At 37.6% G+C, this 18,710-nt stretch overlaps 1 protein-coding gene across 2 annotated transcripts; it reads right to left on the bottom strand.

Moving 5' to 3' along the window:
• Window positions 1–916: 916 nt before the first annotated feature.
• LOC146313386 (sialin) lies at window positions 917–18,391 on the bottom strand. Of its 2 annotated transcripts, XM_084739163.1 has the most exons (13): window positions 18,157–18,391; window positions 13,123–13,246; window positions 12,779–12,932; window positions 10,464–10,681; window positions 10,011–10,244; window positions 8,825–8,999; window positions 8,202–8,320; window positions 6,825–6,986; window positions 5,175–5,307; window positions 4,467–4,614; window positions 3,174–3,264; window positions 1,036–1,235; window positions 917–987 (listed from the first exon to the last, which is right to left on the bottom strand). In XM_084739163.1, exons 3-12 carry the CDS (start codon window positions 12,861–12,863, stop codon window positions 1,068–1,070), a joined length of 1,533 nt encoding a protein of 510 aa, XP_084595289.1. In that variant the 5' UTR covers window positions 12,864–12,932; window positions 13,123–13,246; window positions 18,157–18,391; the 3' UTR covers window positions 917–987; window positions 1,036–1,067. The 2 variants fall into 2 exon arrangements, with proteins under 2 accessions (XP_084595289.1, XP_084595290.1); XM_084739164.1 differs by lacking the exon at window positions 917–987 and having other exon boundaries at window positions 1,032–1,235.
• Window positions 18,392–18,710: the final 319 nt, after the last annotated feature.

Genomic DNA, 18,710 nt, shown 5'->3' with positions numbered 1-18,710 from the left:
CCTTGCTGTCAGAAAGCCTTTTCTGCTGGAAAATAGGACAAATATCACGCTCTGTTGCTCAACTAGACTCCTTTGACAAAAACAGTAAATTTACGTGCAGAACACAGGAGCTGATCGTCCTCTGCTGCCTCAACCTGTTAGTCTGTTTGTGTTATTGTGTGACTTCTATGAATCTGAACTGTCCTTTAAAACACTGAAGTCACAAAATAACACAAACAAACTTAACTGTTCGAGGCAACGGCAGACCAGCGACTCCCGCGTTCTGTGATGTAAAATTACTAGTTTTGCCGTTGGAGTTTGGTTGGTTATTCACAACGAAACTTTTGCGACGTGTGTTGTCGATGAGCGTTGTCGCCAGGACGTCATTTTAAACATTGCAGGTAGGTTGTTCCAACGTTTACACCGCTTTTTGGAAATGTTAAGTTTTAGCAGTATTGCAGCAACGCCACTGTATAAAGTACAGGAAATGCAGAGGATGTTGAAGAAATGTTACCTAATGTTAATACCTGCTACATTGTAACATTTCAAGAATGTAGCAACAGTGTAACTAATGGTAATGTTGTGACTAATTTGCAGTAGGTGATACACTGACTATGGATAAATACCACATACAACCCCACTTCAAAAAATCCAGACTGTCCCTTTAAACTCTTCTTGCTGGAATTATCTGTATAAATCAGTGAAATGCCCACCTGGGTATAAACTTTCTAAAACCAGAAACACAGGTGCATATTATTGATAAAACTCTCTGTAAACACTAGAAATTAAAACACTGACATTTCCTCTTGATGAAACCTTCCTGGTCCAGTGATGTAAATGTTATTTTCTGCTGTGTTAATAATATTGTCTGTACATGTCTCTCCCACCCTTTATTTTAAGTGTGAATACTGCATATCCCTATAATTTTTTTTTTATAATTTAAACCCCCTCTTCTGCACTGAGTACATGTCTTCTACAGCAGTGCAACATCTGTCACTTTTCTTTGTGATGTTTTTTTTTTGTTCTTTCTTCCTACGATTTTTGTAAATAAATGTGTTTGTTGACTGTATCAGCTACATATTTATGTGTCATGCAGAGATGGACCTGCTCCTCTTCTTCTCAGCTTCTGCCCTCTCCTCCTCTGTGACGGCCCACGGCTGGAGCTTCCCGGTGCCAAATATAGTGTAGATGAGAGCGCCGCCGACGTTGATCCCCGCCGCCACCCAGAACACCTTTGTCCAGCCTGCCAGGGTGTGCTGAAAGCAGAGCAGAAGAGGGAACGTCAGTGGTGTATTACTTCACTGACCTGTTTTGTACAGTATATGCGTATATTTAACTTAATCTGCTGCTATAACCTTTGGAATATGTCTGATATTAAGTGGAAATCTAAACAGAGAGAGTGTGACAAAGAACCTGGGAGTAAGTCAACACAAGAACTAAGTTTCTGGAGAAAACTCATTTAAAAAGGAAGTTTAGGACTATTTGCTGTTTTCCTCAGGCTGTGAGACTCTTCAGCTTCACTATTATGCTGGTTTCATGCTACTACTACTTTAGTTTTGCTGCCACAGTTTTCTTTTTGCTGATATTGCACACACTTTACCTATTTTGTGTGTTTATATTGTGACCCCTCCACTCCACTGTGTCCCTGTTTTACTAGCTCTGTTTTATTTTGCAGGATCCAGTCACGTCATCAACGTTATGAACCACATCGGGGCCGGGTGTGGTTTTATATACAAGTTCACCACCATCTCTCCGCCCCTGAGATTCCCTCCTCCATTACAGACACGTCAGTTGTACTTTTGGTTTCCTCCACACACTTTCCCTGCACCCTTACACACTTCCATTACTGACTACTGACCTCCATGATGATTTTTTTGCTCTTTCTTCTTATCATTTTTGTAAATAAATGTGTTTGTTAACAATTTTTAATCTCATCTGGTCTTCTCTGTCACAGCCTAAGAGCTGGGCTGTGAATACGTGCACATGTATATAAATGCAGGGGAGTGGCTGTCGCCTGCTGAGACGAACAACACGCCCACGTTCACCACAGCTGAACTCCCAGCGAAGAAGAGATGCAAATTTGTGCGTGTGTGACAGTATGCAGTTTATAGCTGTGTATCATCCTGGAAAATATAATTTATTTTTCTTTTTAATTTCTTCCTTTAGTACCCTTTCCTCTATTATACTGCCTATTTTTATTATTTGATCATATTCTAATTTCAATATTTGAATATCTATGTATGCATGTTCTGTGTATCTATCATGGAGGCGCCTATAACTTTATTTCATTGTGCAATCCTGTATTGAATTACGAAAAAAAATCTTAACCTTGATTCTTTTGTTTAGAGTTGTTTTGATCACTTAATGGTTCATGATTTGTAGGTTTCAGAGGAACGTTTTAAGATGATTTAGAAATTAGTCACAGTATGTTGGGTTTGAATGATTGAGCCATGCAGCTACAACTCACTGTGGTGTATAATATTTAAAAGACCACATTTTTTTCTTTATGTTTAGTGGTGTAATATACAGTTATTATATATACTATAATTAATATTCAGCCTCAGTAGATGTCAGATATAGTAGAGTAATGAGCAGAAAATGAAGCCACACTGCCTCTGTGTGTGTTTCTCTGTTCATGGCAGCCTGGTGAGTAAGTTTCTCATATAAACAGAGCACTTTAATATGTTTCTGAAAAAGGTGAAAAGTAAACAGCAGTAACATTATAGTAACAGAATCTGTTCTTTTATTTTGGTGTGAGATGCTGGTGGTCTACTGCGACCTCTAGTGGCCGTGAATGACACCTACAGCAAATGTAACAATCAACCACTCAAAGCTTCGGCCAAAAAAATCTCACTGAAAAGCCTCAAATATAAAAATCAATTACATAAGAAGCTCTTTTACTCCGTGTGTGTACTCCAAATGTCTGACTGCATACTGTACAGTTAAAAACTTTCCTTTACAGGAAAGCAATTATAAATATTAAATACTTAGCTGGATTTGATCTTCCCTCTCTTCCCTTGATAGTTTTAATTTAATTTTATTGATCCTTCTGTTTTATCTATTGTTATTTTTGAGTTTTACCTGTATTTTAGCACATTCTAACCTTTGTGAGAAAAGTGCTAGACAAAGTTTATTATTATTGTTATAGTGGTAATTAAACTGACAGAACCAATCATTCACTTTCAGAGACTTACATCCTCAGTAAAGTATCCTGTAGCAATGGGTGCCACGACTCCAGGAATGGTCCCGAATGTGTTGGTGATTCCCAGAAGAAATCCAGCATACCTGCAGGAAAAAGAAGAGACATAGTTTATAAACACAGTGAACAGAGGGAAAGAGTGAGTAAGTTATCTGCCTAAAACTTTTCATGAAATGAAATGATTTATTTTAGTGTGCAACAGTCTTTATTTATGAGTAACGAGGTAGGGATGGATGATACAAAGCTTTCTTTAATTCTATATGATGCTCAAACTTTCTGTTACAATTGCGCTGATACTGACCATTATTTACAGTCATTAATAACAAATTATCATCTTGTTTTGTTCAGCCTCCTTATAAGTTTCCTGTCTGCCATTCTCTCACAAGATCACTGCAGATGTGTGTGACTGTCTGCAGCTGCACGCTCAGTCTTCATGTCTTATAGGTTTCCACAGTCATGTGACACAAGGAAGTTAAATATCAGAGCTGTTTGTTCGCTCAAAACAAGTACTGAAAACATTCGGAAGTGATGCAACCACCCACGTTTAGTATTAATTTAATTTTATTATCTATATTTATTTAAAGGAGTCGGTACCAAAGCTTTTTTTGTGAATATCAAAGAATTGATGCTGCAGAATCGATCCTCTTCTCCCCTATCAGAAGGACCAAAACTGAAAACCTATCCAGTCTTGACTCAAAATGAAATGACATGTTCATGAACAGAAAAATTAATTGGCACCAATTCTTATAATCAGTCATGAATAATGCAAAGCATTCTCTGGTTTCAGGTTTGTAAATGTCAAGATTTGCTGCTTTTCTGTGTTTTTTATTAGTGTAACCAGAATATTTGGGGGTTTTGGTCTGCTGGTCCAGTTAAACCTGATGTTCAAAGACTTCTTGGGGTGAAATGCAGCCTTAAAAGGACAGTTCACCCCTAAATCAAAAATATGTATTTTACTTCTTGCCTGTTGTGCTGTTTATCCATCTAGACTGTTTGATGTGACTTGAGGGTTTTGAAGGTATCAGCTGTAGAGATGTTCTCAAATATAATGAAACTAGATGGCACTCAGCTTGAGGTGTTAAAAGTGCGAAAAAAAATCACAACTACTTTCTTCTATGGTAAAATCTACCAGAATTACTTCATTTCCACTAGAAAGAAAGTAGTTCCTACATGACAGGAACTGCTTTCTAAGAGGGAAAATAATTATTTTTAACTTGGGGTTAACTGTCCTTTTAATCCTAACAAATGATTTTGTGAGTGGGGAGAGAGCATGTACAGAAACACCCACCGAGGAGCGATGTCGATCTGATTGATGAAGACTCCGGAGGCGCTGACCCCTCCTGTGGTGGAGGCGAGCGTGAGGAAGGTGACGGTGAGGATGTGGTTGCAGCCGGCGTAACTCACAGCCACGAGGAAGGCTGCCGACGGCAAAATACCTGCAGAGAGGAGGAGGAGGAGGAGACCAGTGCACTGTGAGAAAACACCACTGGTATTACTGGTTCTCTTTGTGTCTTTTAGTTGTAACACAGAATGAAACATAAAACACTTGATCGGCATCCTCCTTCTTCTTAATGTAAATAAACTCTTAAAAACCTTCTTGTATCAGCTGGCAAATGCATCGTCAGAAAGCTGAAAACGGCTGTAAACAAACAAACATATGATGATCTTACAGAATGTGTTGCATTGCTGTAGACTGAACAAGTCATCAGTAAATAAAGTAGCTAAAATGAGCTCAACCACAACCTTTGAAACTTGCTTTTCAAACTGATATTTGAATACTTTAACTTAAGTAGGTTTTGAATGCAGGACTTTAACTTGTAACAGACTATTCTCACTGTGTGGTAATAGTACTTTTACATAAGTAAAGTATCTGAATACTTCTTTAACTACTGGTGACAGAAGCACTCATGCAGCCCAGGTGTTCACATTAGTGCAAACACATGTGATGTGTACGTGTCAAACACAAAGAGGACCTGAGAGGAAAAAGTTTCCTTACCTAAGAGCGTAAAGAGTTTACGCACGACGGTGACGCTGAACACCCTCTTCTCGATGAGGAGGTCCGCCACGACGCCCGACAGTATCGAGAACAACCAGCCGCCGAGGTACGGCAGAGCAGAGAGGAAACCATTCTGCACAGAGAAACAGACAGAGGCGTTGTTCTTCAGCGTGGATCTGATCAGCACAGGTTGTTTGTCCTTTTCCAGTTTTAAGAGATGTTAAAGTAAGCATATTAAAGTACTTTATTTGTTTTTTCTCCTTTCTCCTCCCTTTTTACTTTCTCGTTTTCTTTTCTTCCTTTGTTACTACTATTATTACCATTACTCTTTTCATGTTGTCCTCAGTCTTAATTCCTGATCATTTTCACTTCCTACTTTGCTTTATCGTTTCATATGAAACGGTATTGTGTTGAACTTTTACCTCTGGACATTCAAGGCAAGAACAGGAGGGGATAAATGTGAGGTGGGTTCTTTGTTGTTGAAAGGTTAAATGGAGGGAAAAATATCTTTTATAGTATACTGTATGACTTGAATCTATCCTTCAATAAAAATTACTTTGACAAAAAGCATAAAGACTGGAAACAGAGGGAAACAGCTCACCTGACTCTGTTCACAGGTTAAAAAAACCAACAACATGCTAACCAGCACCTCTAAAGCTCACTAATTAATATGTTAAATTTGTTCCAGTGCTCTTTTACTCTAAACTGAGTGATAGAAAACAGCTAGCATTATTTTAAAAAGTTTTAAACTGGTAATGAAACAGTCTCAGTTTAATACTGATGCATCTACATGACCTACATAAGTTAGTGATCATCTGCCAGAAGTTTGGCTGTTTATAATTATGATTATCGTTTGCCAACGGGTCAGATTCTACTTGAAATCAGATGAAATGAGTCTGCGGTGGAAACATTAAAACTTTTGTCCACAAAGTCGTCCAAAATCACTACAATAAAAAGGTTTTCCGTAGCCACTTTAATTTCCCATTTACTTTTGGATCTTTTTCAGGTAAGCAACTGAAAATCCCATGTTTCTTTTTATTCTATTACGCACCACCTCCGCAAGTAAATTAGATAGGTCATAGCATGTCATTTTCAGTCAGTTATAATTCGCCTGAATCTGACGCACATGAACACACATAATTAAAGGCTGAGTACTATTTTATAATAGTGCTACCACATTTTTCAGTTTTTACTTTTTGAAATAATGTTACTGCCCTCAATCACATGAGATAAAGTAAATTAAAGTGTTAGCCGTAAACACTGAAGGACAAGATACTCATTGACGGACAGACGGTTGATTCAAGCATCTGTGTTCTCATCTCTGAAAGACTCAAACTGAACTACAGACCAAACCCCCAAACATCTGGAGTATTTCTTTAAATAGATATTAGATTACTCGTGGATATACAGAAGGACTTTTTCACAGCAGTAAGCAGTTTTACTTGTCATAGCAGGAGAAGCACGGGTGTCACTAATAACATTAACAATGATCCTGCTGTGTTCCAAGTAAACCACGACCGTGTGACAGTGAGCTGGCACGCACGAGACCAGGAAACCCTGAAACTGAAGCAGCTAAATGGAATCGGACATCACCATTATTAATTGTCACTTTTGACATGAAACAGAGGAACAAATGAATCGAAGCCTCACCGATTTGAGGTCAAAGTGCAGGATGATGTTCATGTAGGTGGGCAGGGAGGTGAGCAGGGTGTAGTAAGACCAGTTTGAACACATCTGGGTGATGATGATGGCCCACAGAGGGACCGACAGCAGCATGGAGGGCAGGGGCACGGACCAGCCATGACCTGTACCCTGCAGTTCAGATTAGTGAAAACATCTTTAGAAAACACCACATGTATATGTAAAAAGTCCCATTAATTAGAAAGAAAGGACATTAATTTATCATTAATATTATGATACAATAAAATGGTTTCTCTATTACATACACACACTAACAGGAAAGCTTTTATTTTAAGTTTAAGACAGAAAAGACAATTCTTTTTTTTAAAGGCATTTTGACGTGTTGGTATAATCTTTGAATAAAACACAACAAAAACCAACAGCTGAGGAACAAAAGAGGAAGAGAAAGTAAGGAAAATAGAGAACAGCAGGGCAAACAGAAAAGGGAAGTTTGAGAGGGAACTTAAGTATAACATTACAGAGCAAAGCAGTTAAATTCTCCAATATGGAGTGGAAACACGAGAGACAAGTTTCAGTTTCAGTACATCCAAAACTCCCTTTCTCCCTTTGTGACATACAGCTGGACTGAAGTGCGGCTAAAAAATCCTTCCAAGGAATTACATAAAACATCCTCTTGGCAGCTTCGCTTCGCGTATTTATATGTTTTTAGAGATTTTAATGCAGAAATGTTACATGTTACAGCTTTAAAGCTGAAGCTAAAGTTTTATATTTTACTAACAAAGAGCAGCCGTCCAACTTTTCTACCTGTTACAGAATACGGCCAGGTGTTTTGCATCACTGTGTATCATATTTAAAAGTGACATGTTCTCCTTTGTGTGCACTCAGCCTTTAGTCACTGGTAAATTTCTACTTATTTATTTTCTTTTTACTTGAAATATGGAAATCATAATCTTTATTCTCTGGACATTTTGTGTTTCCTGCATGGAAGAGTCTACAGAATCTACATCTAACCCTGAATGACTTTAAAGTTATGCTGAAATCAACTGAGTCTAGGTTGTCAAAGGTTTTATGTGTTTATTTTCAGTTTTATGAGACTGACTATAATTTACTGATAAAACTCTGGGTTGCTGTTACTCTTGGCTAGCTCTGCCTTGTAAAAGATTTCAATGGGACAAACTTGGTTAATGAAGAAAAACAAACAAACAAACAAAGAAAAAAACATCCCATTCACAGAAACGATGAGATGATATCACAGTCATCTCGGGCCTCTAGTGTAAATGTCTTTCAAACAACACTACGACACTTCCCGTCTTTGACCAGCTAAGACTGATTAACTTGAGATGCACGCCAGAGCAAATAAAATGTTGGTTAATGTTTCATGTGCACCTGAGGTCCGATTGAGTTTATGATGTAATCTCTCTCCTCTTTACTGATTCGACGATGGGTGCGAGGGTCCTCGGATACAAAAATAAACCAAAAGACCGCCCAGAGGCAACCAGCACCCCCTGAAAGAGAGACAGAGAGAGAGAGAGAGAGAGAAACACTTATTGTAAGGCGGTAAATAAAGATCGATGTGGACAGTGAATGCTTGATGACATAAGAAAATCAAACTGCTGTAAATGCATCGTGCAAGAGGAACACATTATGTTCAAAGCACACTAACATTATTAGTCACAATCCAAAGAACAGTACTGCTAATGACTATGATAATATGAAATAGCAAAACAGTACTTTTGTGCATGGGTGCCTTGCTACAGCTAAAAGTTGTGGTGCAAGATTAGAATAAGTGGTAGTCACGTTTGCTCCCCCAAGTCTAATAGCGGGAATGCAGCTGCTCTGTTTGCTTGATTGCTCAGGCGCCTGTGCTTTTTTTATAGCCTCGGCACTCTAAGTACAATCATCGTGCACCTCTGACCTTTCTGAACTCGCAGCTGCAGATTACCTTCCTGGCATCTTTCCTGTGAGAGCGTGCCATGTTGACTGTGTTTGGGTTTGTGTGCGTTTCTCACCACAGATGTAGAAGACAGCGGGCCAGCCTAACGTCTGACAGATGTAGCCGGTGAGCGGCAGAGCCACAAAGGCCCCGAAGTTGGCCCCAGATCCCGACAGGGTCATCAGGCGAGAGCGCTCCAGAGGAGGAGCCCACCGAGCCCACATCGCCATCATGGCCGGGAACGTCACACCCTTGGAGAAGAAACATGGAGGCAGGAGGCCAGGCAGGCAATAATAAATCATCTGAGATATAAAATACAGCTGAAGGCTCTTAAAGTTATTAATTGATAAGTTAACTGACAGATATTTCATCTGGAATGATTTTGATTTGATTCTGCCATTTTATACACCAAAATAATAATCTGTTAATCAGATTGTTGTTTTAAGTCTGACAACATTATGAAAAGGATCGCTATAGAGATATTTTATTTAAACCTACTAACTGGTTATTTAACAGTCTCAGTTTAATGCAGATGCCTCCATATGACCTCCATATGTTAACAAGACCATCTGCAAGTTATTTTTAAAGGCAGGTCAGATGCTCCTTAAAATTAGATGAAATGAGGCTGCGTTTATATTTTCCGAGGCAAAGTCACAGTTGGTAGTATGTTAGCCAGTTAAAACTATTATTATTATTTAGATAATTTGATTTTTGATCTTATATTTTGTGGTTATTAGGGTGAAAACATTATAGCTTTTGTCCACAGGGGCCTCCAAAATCAACACAATATGAAAGTTCATTGTTGTAGCTTTTACGAGTTTTGTCTTTTGTGTTTAACTAGAAAACAGATGCTGTGTTGGTCTTGCCAACGTCACCAGACTCCACTTACAGAAACAGACGTTTTTTTAGAAAGAAATGGTAAGATTTCATGAATTTTATTTTATGTCTGTTGAGTTTGAATGAAGATGACGATAATAAAATGAGTATTTTTGTAAACAGAGTCTGGTGGCTTTGATTGGAGTGGTAAATTGTATGTTTCTGGTTAAACGAAAGTATCTTATTCTTTAAAAGTATAATCTTAAACATTTTCCTGAAAAACTATGTACAGACCCATCTTACATAAACCCTATTCCTACCCATTAGACACTTGTGGTGGTGACTATATCTGCAGAGACTGTGCCTAAGTTTCTTTACTTAATATCTTTAGGTTGTGGACAAAATGAGACATCTTCGATCAGTCGATAATGAGAACACAGTCTCACCTCGCCGAAGCCCTCCAGCGCTCGTAGTGCAAACAGCCAGTAGGAGCCCAGCTGGGCAGCCAGAGGGGTGAGCAGGGTGAGGACAGCCGTGCCCAGAACACCGAAACCCAGGAACTTGCTCCCCCCGTAGTGACCGGACAGGTATCCCCCCGGGATCTGTGTGCACAGGTAGCCGAAGAAGAAGGCTCCCAGCAGCCAGCCCTGAGTCTCCGAGTCCCACGGGTACTCGGGGATCTGCCACGAGCACGGAGAGAGGAAGAATTTATGGTGAAAAAGCATTCGTGAAAGGAAAAACCTGATAAAGTTTGTACACAGTATGTCTGTTTAAAATACATAAATACATACACTGACTGAGAACATGCTGTCTTGTATTAGGTGCAAATGTCTTGGTTAATATTCTACTACATTTACAAATCAGCAAAAAGAAAAATGTGAGAAAAAAAAAAAAGCTACCCCTTCAGGTTGTAGAGAAGCGTCACTAGTGTTTTCCATCCCTGGTGGCAGTGGACAGGCGTGGAACACGGAGCTGTTCTCGGCCGGTCTGGGGTCTGTGCTGTTCACCATGGCTACCATGGCAACGCTGAGGTTGACCCGGAGACCGTATACCACGGCAAAGCCGAAGAACATCAGGATGGCCAGGTTGAGGCGAGCCGAGCAGCACCGCGGAGGGACTGTTGAATAAAACATTTAAAAAAAACTCACATCAAATTATCTGAAAAACACACTGTCACAAATCAGAAAATGTTAATATAATATTTATAATTACTACTTTTAATTCACTTTTTTGTTTGCTGTAAAAATAAAATAATACATTTTCTTTGATCACCCTTTAATGTTACACTTTTTTGTGTCTTTGTCTTTTTACATATTGACTTTTTAATTTGGAAAAATACCCACTGTTACTCCCTTCCTCTAAATATTTAAGATTCAGCAAGGATTCACTCCTGTGTTTAACAACACAAGAGATAATTGCATTAGATTTAGATCTTCCCAATACTGTACAATACTTTCCCAAGCCTTTCTAAAAACGTTTTCCCACCTAACCTGACGTAGGTTTCTGCATGAGGTCATTGCTAATGCAGTTACTCCTAAAATGAATCTGGAAATGGAGCAAACATTTTATTATATACTGTGATGTAATTTTATACAAACGTTTATTATTTGTCTGATTCTGTGCACTGTCTTGTTTCTCTTATCGTGGATATTGACTGACTGTCTCTAGCCAGATATTGCAAACAAAGCTGCTACTCTGCTGAACAGCTTTGTATCAACACATGAGACTGCAAAAGCTGCAAAAACTCATCTCAGTATTGTTTCTGCTCAGCGGCTGGAGAATCCATCAGCAGGTGAGAATGAATGATGCAGTGAAACTCTGAGCGAGCAACTTCAGCTGACGCTGCTGCCTTCATTTGTGTTTATTTCAGCAGCACATGACTCACTGCACCATCAGTTTAACTACAACCATCTGATGGTCAGGTACCTCATTAAGATCTTACCCAACAGGTATAATGTCTAACCACTGAGGTGCTGATGTGTAGAAGCATCTGCTGAGTAACCAGAGGGGCTGACCTGTGACAGAGCTACTACATAACAAATTAAAGAGCATGTTGCACGCAGCAGCCATTACTGTGAACACCATATTTTCCATGTTGTCAACAGAAGCCAAGAAAGCTTCAGCACATTACGGTCTTTTGCTTGAGTTTATGTGCAAAAAGCACCGAAATGCATGTTGAACAAAATTAATGCAGAAAAAAAGATGAATTTACGGACTATTCAACTTCCCAGATAAATCTACTGAGTTGTACTGAGGTGATTTACAGCAGCTCTGACCGGATCTCTGAACTGGATCTGGAATTTTTCTGAAACTTCCTCCTTCTGGTCGTCCAAATCTCCTCTGACAGCAGGTTAAACACCACCAGCAGTTACTTTTTGCAACAAGTAAAGCTATCTCTTCAGCAGGAAACTCCACAATCACAGAGAGTTCAGGCAGAGCAGCTGCAGGAAAACTGCTCAATATTATATAAGGGCATTTTAGCAGTTTTCCCGAATTTATGTAGACAGTGTGCTAGAGCCTTTTTTCATTTTAAAAACCTAAAATATAAAACATATTTTGCCTTGTTTTCACATTTTTTACTTGCTACATAATATTTCCATATTTCATAGTTTTGATGCCTCCAGTATTTAACTACAATGTAGAAAAATAATACAAAAAAAAGAGGAGAAAAAAAAACATTAAATGAGAAGATTTGTCCAAACTTTTGACCGGTAGGATATTTATGAGATCAAATAATAAACCGATCAAGACAATCACAAGATTAAGCGATACGGCTTATAAATCATTTCACAATATTTTTAGGCTATTCCATGATATATGATATGTATCTTGAAATACACTTTTTCTCTAAAATAACATACTTTAAGTCTCAAATTGTGCAATTGTGAGGATCTTATAGAAAATGTTGCATCAGTGTAGATTAAATTAACAGTGAACAGTGTATAAAGTAGTTCAGGTTGGGTGATGTGGACATTGGTGTTTTCACAAAACATTAACACAATGAAATTGCTGATAAATAATCATCAATAATGTGGATATAATGATGTGGAAGATGGGTAAAGGCAAATGATATTATGTATATCATGATATAACAACATCCAAAATCTAAGCTCATATCAAATCTCATATCACAATATTGATATAACATATAATAAGGATTTAGAACTTGTCTAGAGAGTTTTTGCATGAACACCTGCTGCACAGTCAAACACACCTGCATCGTTCTCGATGAGCGGTTCCTCGTCCTCGCTCTGGTCCGAACGGTTCGGGTTGATGGAGTAGCCATTTGGTAGCGGCATGGCACTCAGCTGACCCAGGAAATGTTAAGTCGGTGAAATGATGTCACTGAGTCATGGTGTCCAGGAGGCCTGTGGGAAAACACACACACACACACAGCCAGAGGTACCCATTAACAGACACACAAACAATAACACAAAAAGAGGATGTCAGATAAACATGTGACAGATCAGTCAGGTGACACAACACATCAGCAGAAATTGATTATTACACACACAAACAATGCTGATTTCAGAAGATGTTGGAAAAGTTTGACCAAACCTGCACTTAGGAGAGTTACTGATGCTCAGAGTGGGTACGCTGCAGAAACAGGAAGTGAAGTGATGAAGACGATGATGAAGCCCAGGGTGACTTTGTCTCTTGGTGTACTGCACAGAAGAGGAACCTGAGGAGGTTAAATTAAAAGGTCAAACACAAATAAAAACAGTGTGGTTTTGTTGTTATTGTTGTTGGGTAAAATCTTCAAAAACTTTTTCAGGAACTGAGAAAACACCCGCGTCCTTGGGTTGACACACATCTCTTTCCAAATTTATCAAAACATTTCATTAAACCAAAGGTCAGCCTGAAACATGCAAACAACAAACTGAAGGCAACTCTGGGGAAAAACTGATAACATTTTTTCCTTCCCCATATAGATTCTGAACTTTGCATATTGGCTGAGTACCAATCTGATTCCAGTCTGTTGAAAAATATGCATGGATTTGATACAACTGCTATTATTCTTGTACAGTCTGGCTCAGGTTATAAACTGGTGTACGGTTGCTGCTGGGAAGTACAGAGGTCCTGTTTCAGGGATAATAAATTACATTATATGAGATAATTATAGACTCGCTTACTCTCAGATACCTGATCCAGGATTTTTATGAATGTAACAATTCTATAAAATCAAGGCACATTAATACCTCGATAAAAAATCCACAATACAATATCAAAAAAACATTTTTCCTTTTGACTTAGGCCGTAGATATACTTGCTGTTTAACCACACAATTCCCCACTCTGGTGCCGTTATTAATCATATAATTTCTGAAAATGTGCACAATCATTGCTCCAAAAGAGTGCTTCAGCTTTCCTTCTTTTATTAAATAAAAGTAGTGAGCCATGACAATAGGATATGTAAAACATCGGCTTGAACTGTCTTTGGTAATGAATGTTTGAATTATGTCTGTGTAATTTCAAAAGCAAAAACGATACAGCAGTCAGTAGCAGTCTTCATATAAGTTAAATAAAAATAGATAAAATAATAATTAAACATGTAATATTGCTTTAGATATTCTCACAGGCCAGTGCAGTACTGAGGTATTTTTTAGTACAATATCACAACCTTCATAGGATAAATCAGAGGCATTTTGGCTCTAATGCAGGTGTGGAAACAAAGCTGGAGGTGTGTGGGTAAAAGCCTTAATACAGCTTCTTAATACAGCTGTTGTGAACTGTTTGAAGACATCACCTCAGAGTCTGGTAAATTCTATTCTATTGTATTCTATTATTTCCTGACATTTTTTTTATGACAAAACAAAACAAATTATCCAGAAAATAATGGACATATTACTCATTAATAAAAATAAATACATACATCAGAAATAATTAGTCTGGTGCACCTTCAAAAGTCTTTTGCACTTATTTAAGCTGTTGAATGATATCAAATCATTGTATTTGTCTGTGAAAGTGTTATGAGTTTCACTTCTTACACTTCCTGCTATTTGGCATTGATAGGCAGAAATGTGACGGTTGCAGGAGAAAAACCTTTTCTAAAAACAACTATTTCAGGAACTGAGAAAAATATTTGTGATGCTGTGATGATAGTGCATTTCTTGACGTCATCCAGGAAGGTTTTTCTGGAGGAGGGGGATTGAGTTGGGTTGGGGATTTCACATGTTCACATGACAGCAGAGATGTAGGCTGTACAGTCTTATCACGGTACATAACAGGACAAGAATGGCACAAAGATAGCGTGGAGCAGGTGGTCTGAGGTTATCTCATCAATAAACAGTTACAGCGACAGTGAATGACCCTTAAATTATCACTGCAGTCTGACAGCATTCATGTGTTCATCTGTCCGGTCGATCTCAGCACGTTTCACATCAATACGTTTTGTCTGAAGAATCCTAAATGCTTATCTCCTCCTGCTTGTCTTTAACTGTCTAAAGCAAGTGTTTCCAAATGTTTCCATGTCAAGAACAACTGCAAAAGATGCACTATAAAAGTTGAGAAAACTCATAATTTCAAGGCAACTGTCTTCATTAGATTTTTTTAGTTTTGAATCAAAGTCAAACACTTAGGTTTTGAAATAAATGAACAAAGTTTTGTAGGCCTATAAGCTTTGGATAAACTTGAATCTTTGATTTCTAGAAAACCAAAATCAAAAATTGTTCACAGTTCACAGCTGTTAACCTGATCTATCATTAATTGGATGCTTGAAAATTGAAGGGTGAAAGTGAAAATGTCATTGTCACTTCTATGAGTTTAGTCAACAATTTTTGAAACAGATTTTTGAAGGTTTCTAAAACTTAAATATTCAAGTTTATCTAAATAAGAAAAGTAAGTTATCTCAATAAAACATTATTAGTTGGTAAAACTTTTTCAAGTTGGGCTGAGTTTAGTTTGGCTCAAAAGTTTGGCTATTAGAAAGTTTCCTTAAGGCCAGAGTGACATCTTCTAATTTGATTGTTTGTCTCATCAGAATCCCACAACCCAAAGATACACGATTTAGGATTACGTAAAAGAGAGAGGAGCAGCAAATCCTCACATTTAAGAATCTGAAAATAGGTAATGTTTGGAAGAATTGTTAAATCAGTGACCTAAACGATTAATCTATTATCAAAATGTTTTTACAGTTTTTGGACAAACCAAACTCTGGCTCCAGATACAACATTTCACGGTTCATGTTTTCATTTCACTGTAAGTTCAGAAGCCGACTGGAAAAACCGGCTGTGTGAGAAAACATCTGTGGCTCTCAGTTAATGACTGTTCAAAATGTGAACCAATAATCTTAAGTGTTTATTTTAACTGTGTCTTCCTCATTCAGTGAGATGGTGTCAACTAAGTTGTGTATTCCAGAAACTTATCTTAAAATAATTTAACTTCGACTTGCTGTTTTAATACTCAGGAGTCAATCTTCTAGATATGTGCTGGAGCTGCAGATGTCTGCAAAACATGTGTGTATTAGCATGTCCTGTTTTATCTCCTTTCATTGATTTCAAGATGCCACAGGCTCCCACTTTTACAGGATGTTTGGATCTGCCACCTGAATATATTTCTGACCTTTTACCTCATTGTGAGCGTGTGCATTCCTCAAGCACTTCTAACTGTTCTTAAAACTGAATGGTGATCACCTTTTGTTAGCCGTGAGGAGACCTGCCTGGAGAAACTGCATCTAAACCAATACCCTCTTTTAATTCTGTTTCAGAGACACACTCTTATATGTCTTCCTCAAGCTATTTGAGCGTTTTTAAAGCACTTTGTAAATATCATCTTGAAAGGTTTGACACAAATAAAGAAAATTATTATGACATGACCTATTAGATTTGCCACAAAATATTTAAACGTCTTTATTTTTAACGATTATTCTCATTATCGATTGATCTGCTAATTATTTTCTTGATTAATTGTTCAATCTAAAAACACATCTGTCGTTCCATTTGACAGATGTTTCTGCACCACGCTATACAAAGCACTACTATACAAAGCATATTCTATTTGCCATTACCACGTGAACCGTGTCTGCAAGTGAGTTTCTGTGGAACTATGTGGTGTGAGCCCATCATGAGATCCTCATAAAAACAGTCTGATTCATTCATATCACCTCTCTGAAACAATCACTGTATTCTGTGTTATTAAAATGTCAACTTCTGCCACCTACTTTGGTGTAAACTGGGGATAAAAAGGTCAGCTTCTGTGGCAACCCCTGCAAGTTTGTTATTGTGATTGTAATAATAATTTTCTTCCACAGAGAACAAGCCCCACTATCATTGTTATCCTATTGATACCTTTATACTTATTTGACGCCACATGTTGAAAACAACACAGTATCTTTTATGACCTGCATCACTGCAAAACCAGACAGTATTCAGTGACTTTTTCTGTACCACTCTTATGTGCAAGTTGTTATTAGAAGAAAAACAAAAAATAATCAGATTTTGTGTGTCTAGAACTCTTTTCTTTTTGCCGTTTTATCAAAAGAGCTATCAAGTACGGATTATTCATACCAGTATTGTATCAAAGTTTAAAATTCGCCACATTCTATGACATAACTATTTATCGTTGTCAATTAACTGGTAAGTGTTGTTTAAGTAAAAGTATAAGATGTTAAAAAGTTCCCAATGCAAGCTACTGGAGGCCAAAGAAAGAGGTTATTTTATCAACTAATACCATAACTAATTTGTTATTCCATTCATACTAACATGAAAGAGAAACAGGTGAGCACTTTTCAGCCTCAAGTCCATTCAATAAGCAGATATTTGATCATTTTAGTTAAATTAACTACTCACATATTATTCATTTGAACTAAGGCTGCATTATTTTCATAGTCTATTAATTGGCTGATTATTTAGTCAGTTAATCGATTAGTTGTTTGATCTATAAAATGTCAGAAAATTGTGAAAAATGTTGATCAGTGATTCCCTAAACTCAAGGGGAGGTCATCAAATGTCTTATTTTGCTCACAACCCAAAGATATTCAGATTACTGTCATAGATCAGTAAAGAAACCAGAAATATAGTCACATTTAAAAAGCTGGAACCAGAGAATTTTGACTTTTTTTTCTAAAAAAAAAAAAAAAGTTACTCAATCTGATTAATTGATTATGAAAATAGATAAGCAATTCATTTAATAATCGATTAATAATCAATTATTCAATTAATTGTTGTAGCTCTGATTTGAACTAATTAATTTTAAGTTGTCCATTTGATTTATTCACCACAACGTTGTCAAATATGTCTAAATAATGTAAAATAACAGCAATTAAAAAGTAATAAAAAAGTGGAAAATTATTATAGATTATAAATGACAGAGCAATACCAAGAAATATTAGGAAAAGCAACCAAATATTAGAGCAACATTTTAAAGCTAGTTTTAAATAAGAAAATCCTCAGTTTTGTGTGAATATTTCAGTGTCTGTATCTGTTATGTGCAAAATATTAGACATATACAGATGTAGTAATGACACAAAGAAAAAAAAAAAAGCAAATTAACCTCTTATACTAGCAGTAAACTTGTTAGTTAGGCTAAGTGGTTATAACTAGTGCATTCCTGTTGAACGACGACATGTATAGGTATTTCATCAAATACAGCTTACCTTATGAAGGATTTTAAATTAAAAGACAGTTGGTTGAGGCAGCTCGGTCTGTAGGACTGAAAGTAAAAGAACATAAAACAGTCAACTCGAGGAGTTAAGTCATTTCGCAGCCGGCAAGACAACAAACGAGCTGTGTTTCTGTTTTCACTAAAAAAACAAGTCATATGAGCACAGCGCTTCGAGGAAACGCCGATCTACCAAACGATGGACAGGCTACGCTCAGTTTAAACGGTACAGTGAAGGCAGCTCATATATGTTATGAGTCTGTGCTGAGGACGTGACGTCTTAGCACCTGACCAACGGTTGGCCCGTCCCATCCTGAATGGAAACCAAGAGACCCGCGTAAGATCTCGCGAGAGTGATGATTTTTCACCTAATGTATGATCTTTCCCTCATCCCAGTCAGCTGTTTTTTTTCTGTACTTAGTCAAAATTAGGTCGTAACGACCGCGGTGTTACATTACGAAACCTATTTTATTCGTACAACGTTTATAATTACAACGCAACTCGTAAAACTCTCGCGAGAGTTTCTCATGTCAAGGGTTGCCTTCTGGA

Source organism: Lutjanus erythropterus, chromosome 16, assembly GCF_056507025.1.
Source record: "Lutjanus erythropterus isolate fLutEry1 chromosome 16, fLutEry1.hap2, whole genome shotgun sequence".
In the NCBI taxonomy this organism is placed as follows: Eukaryota; Metazoa; Chordata; class Actinopteri; order Lutjaniformes; family Lutjanidae; genus Lutjanus; species Lutjanus erythropterus.
The sequence above is the reverse complement of the archived record's forward strand: the minus strand, read 5'-3'. Positions and strand labels throughout refer to the sequence as shown.

Excerpts from the sequence above, each read along its gene's own strand:
- LOC146313386 (XM_084739163.1), bottom strand. The coding sequence starts at position 12,863 with ATGCCGCTACCAAATGGCTACTCCATCAACCCGAACCGTTCGGACCAG. Across the intron at positions 10,245-10,463 it reads CTTCTCTACAACCTGAAGGG|ATCCCCGAGTACCCGTGGGA; the intron begins GTAGCTTTTTTT and ends TGCTCGTGGCAG. Across the intron at positions 1,236-3,173 it reads CAGGATACTTTACTGAGGAT|CACACCCTGGCAGGCTGGAC; the intron begins GTAAGTCTCTGA and ends CTCTGCTTTCAG.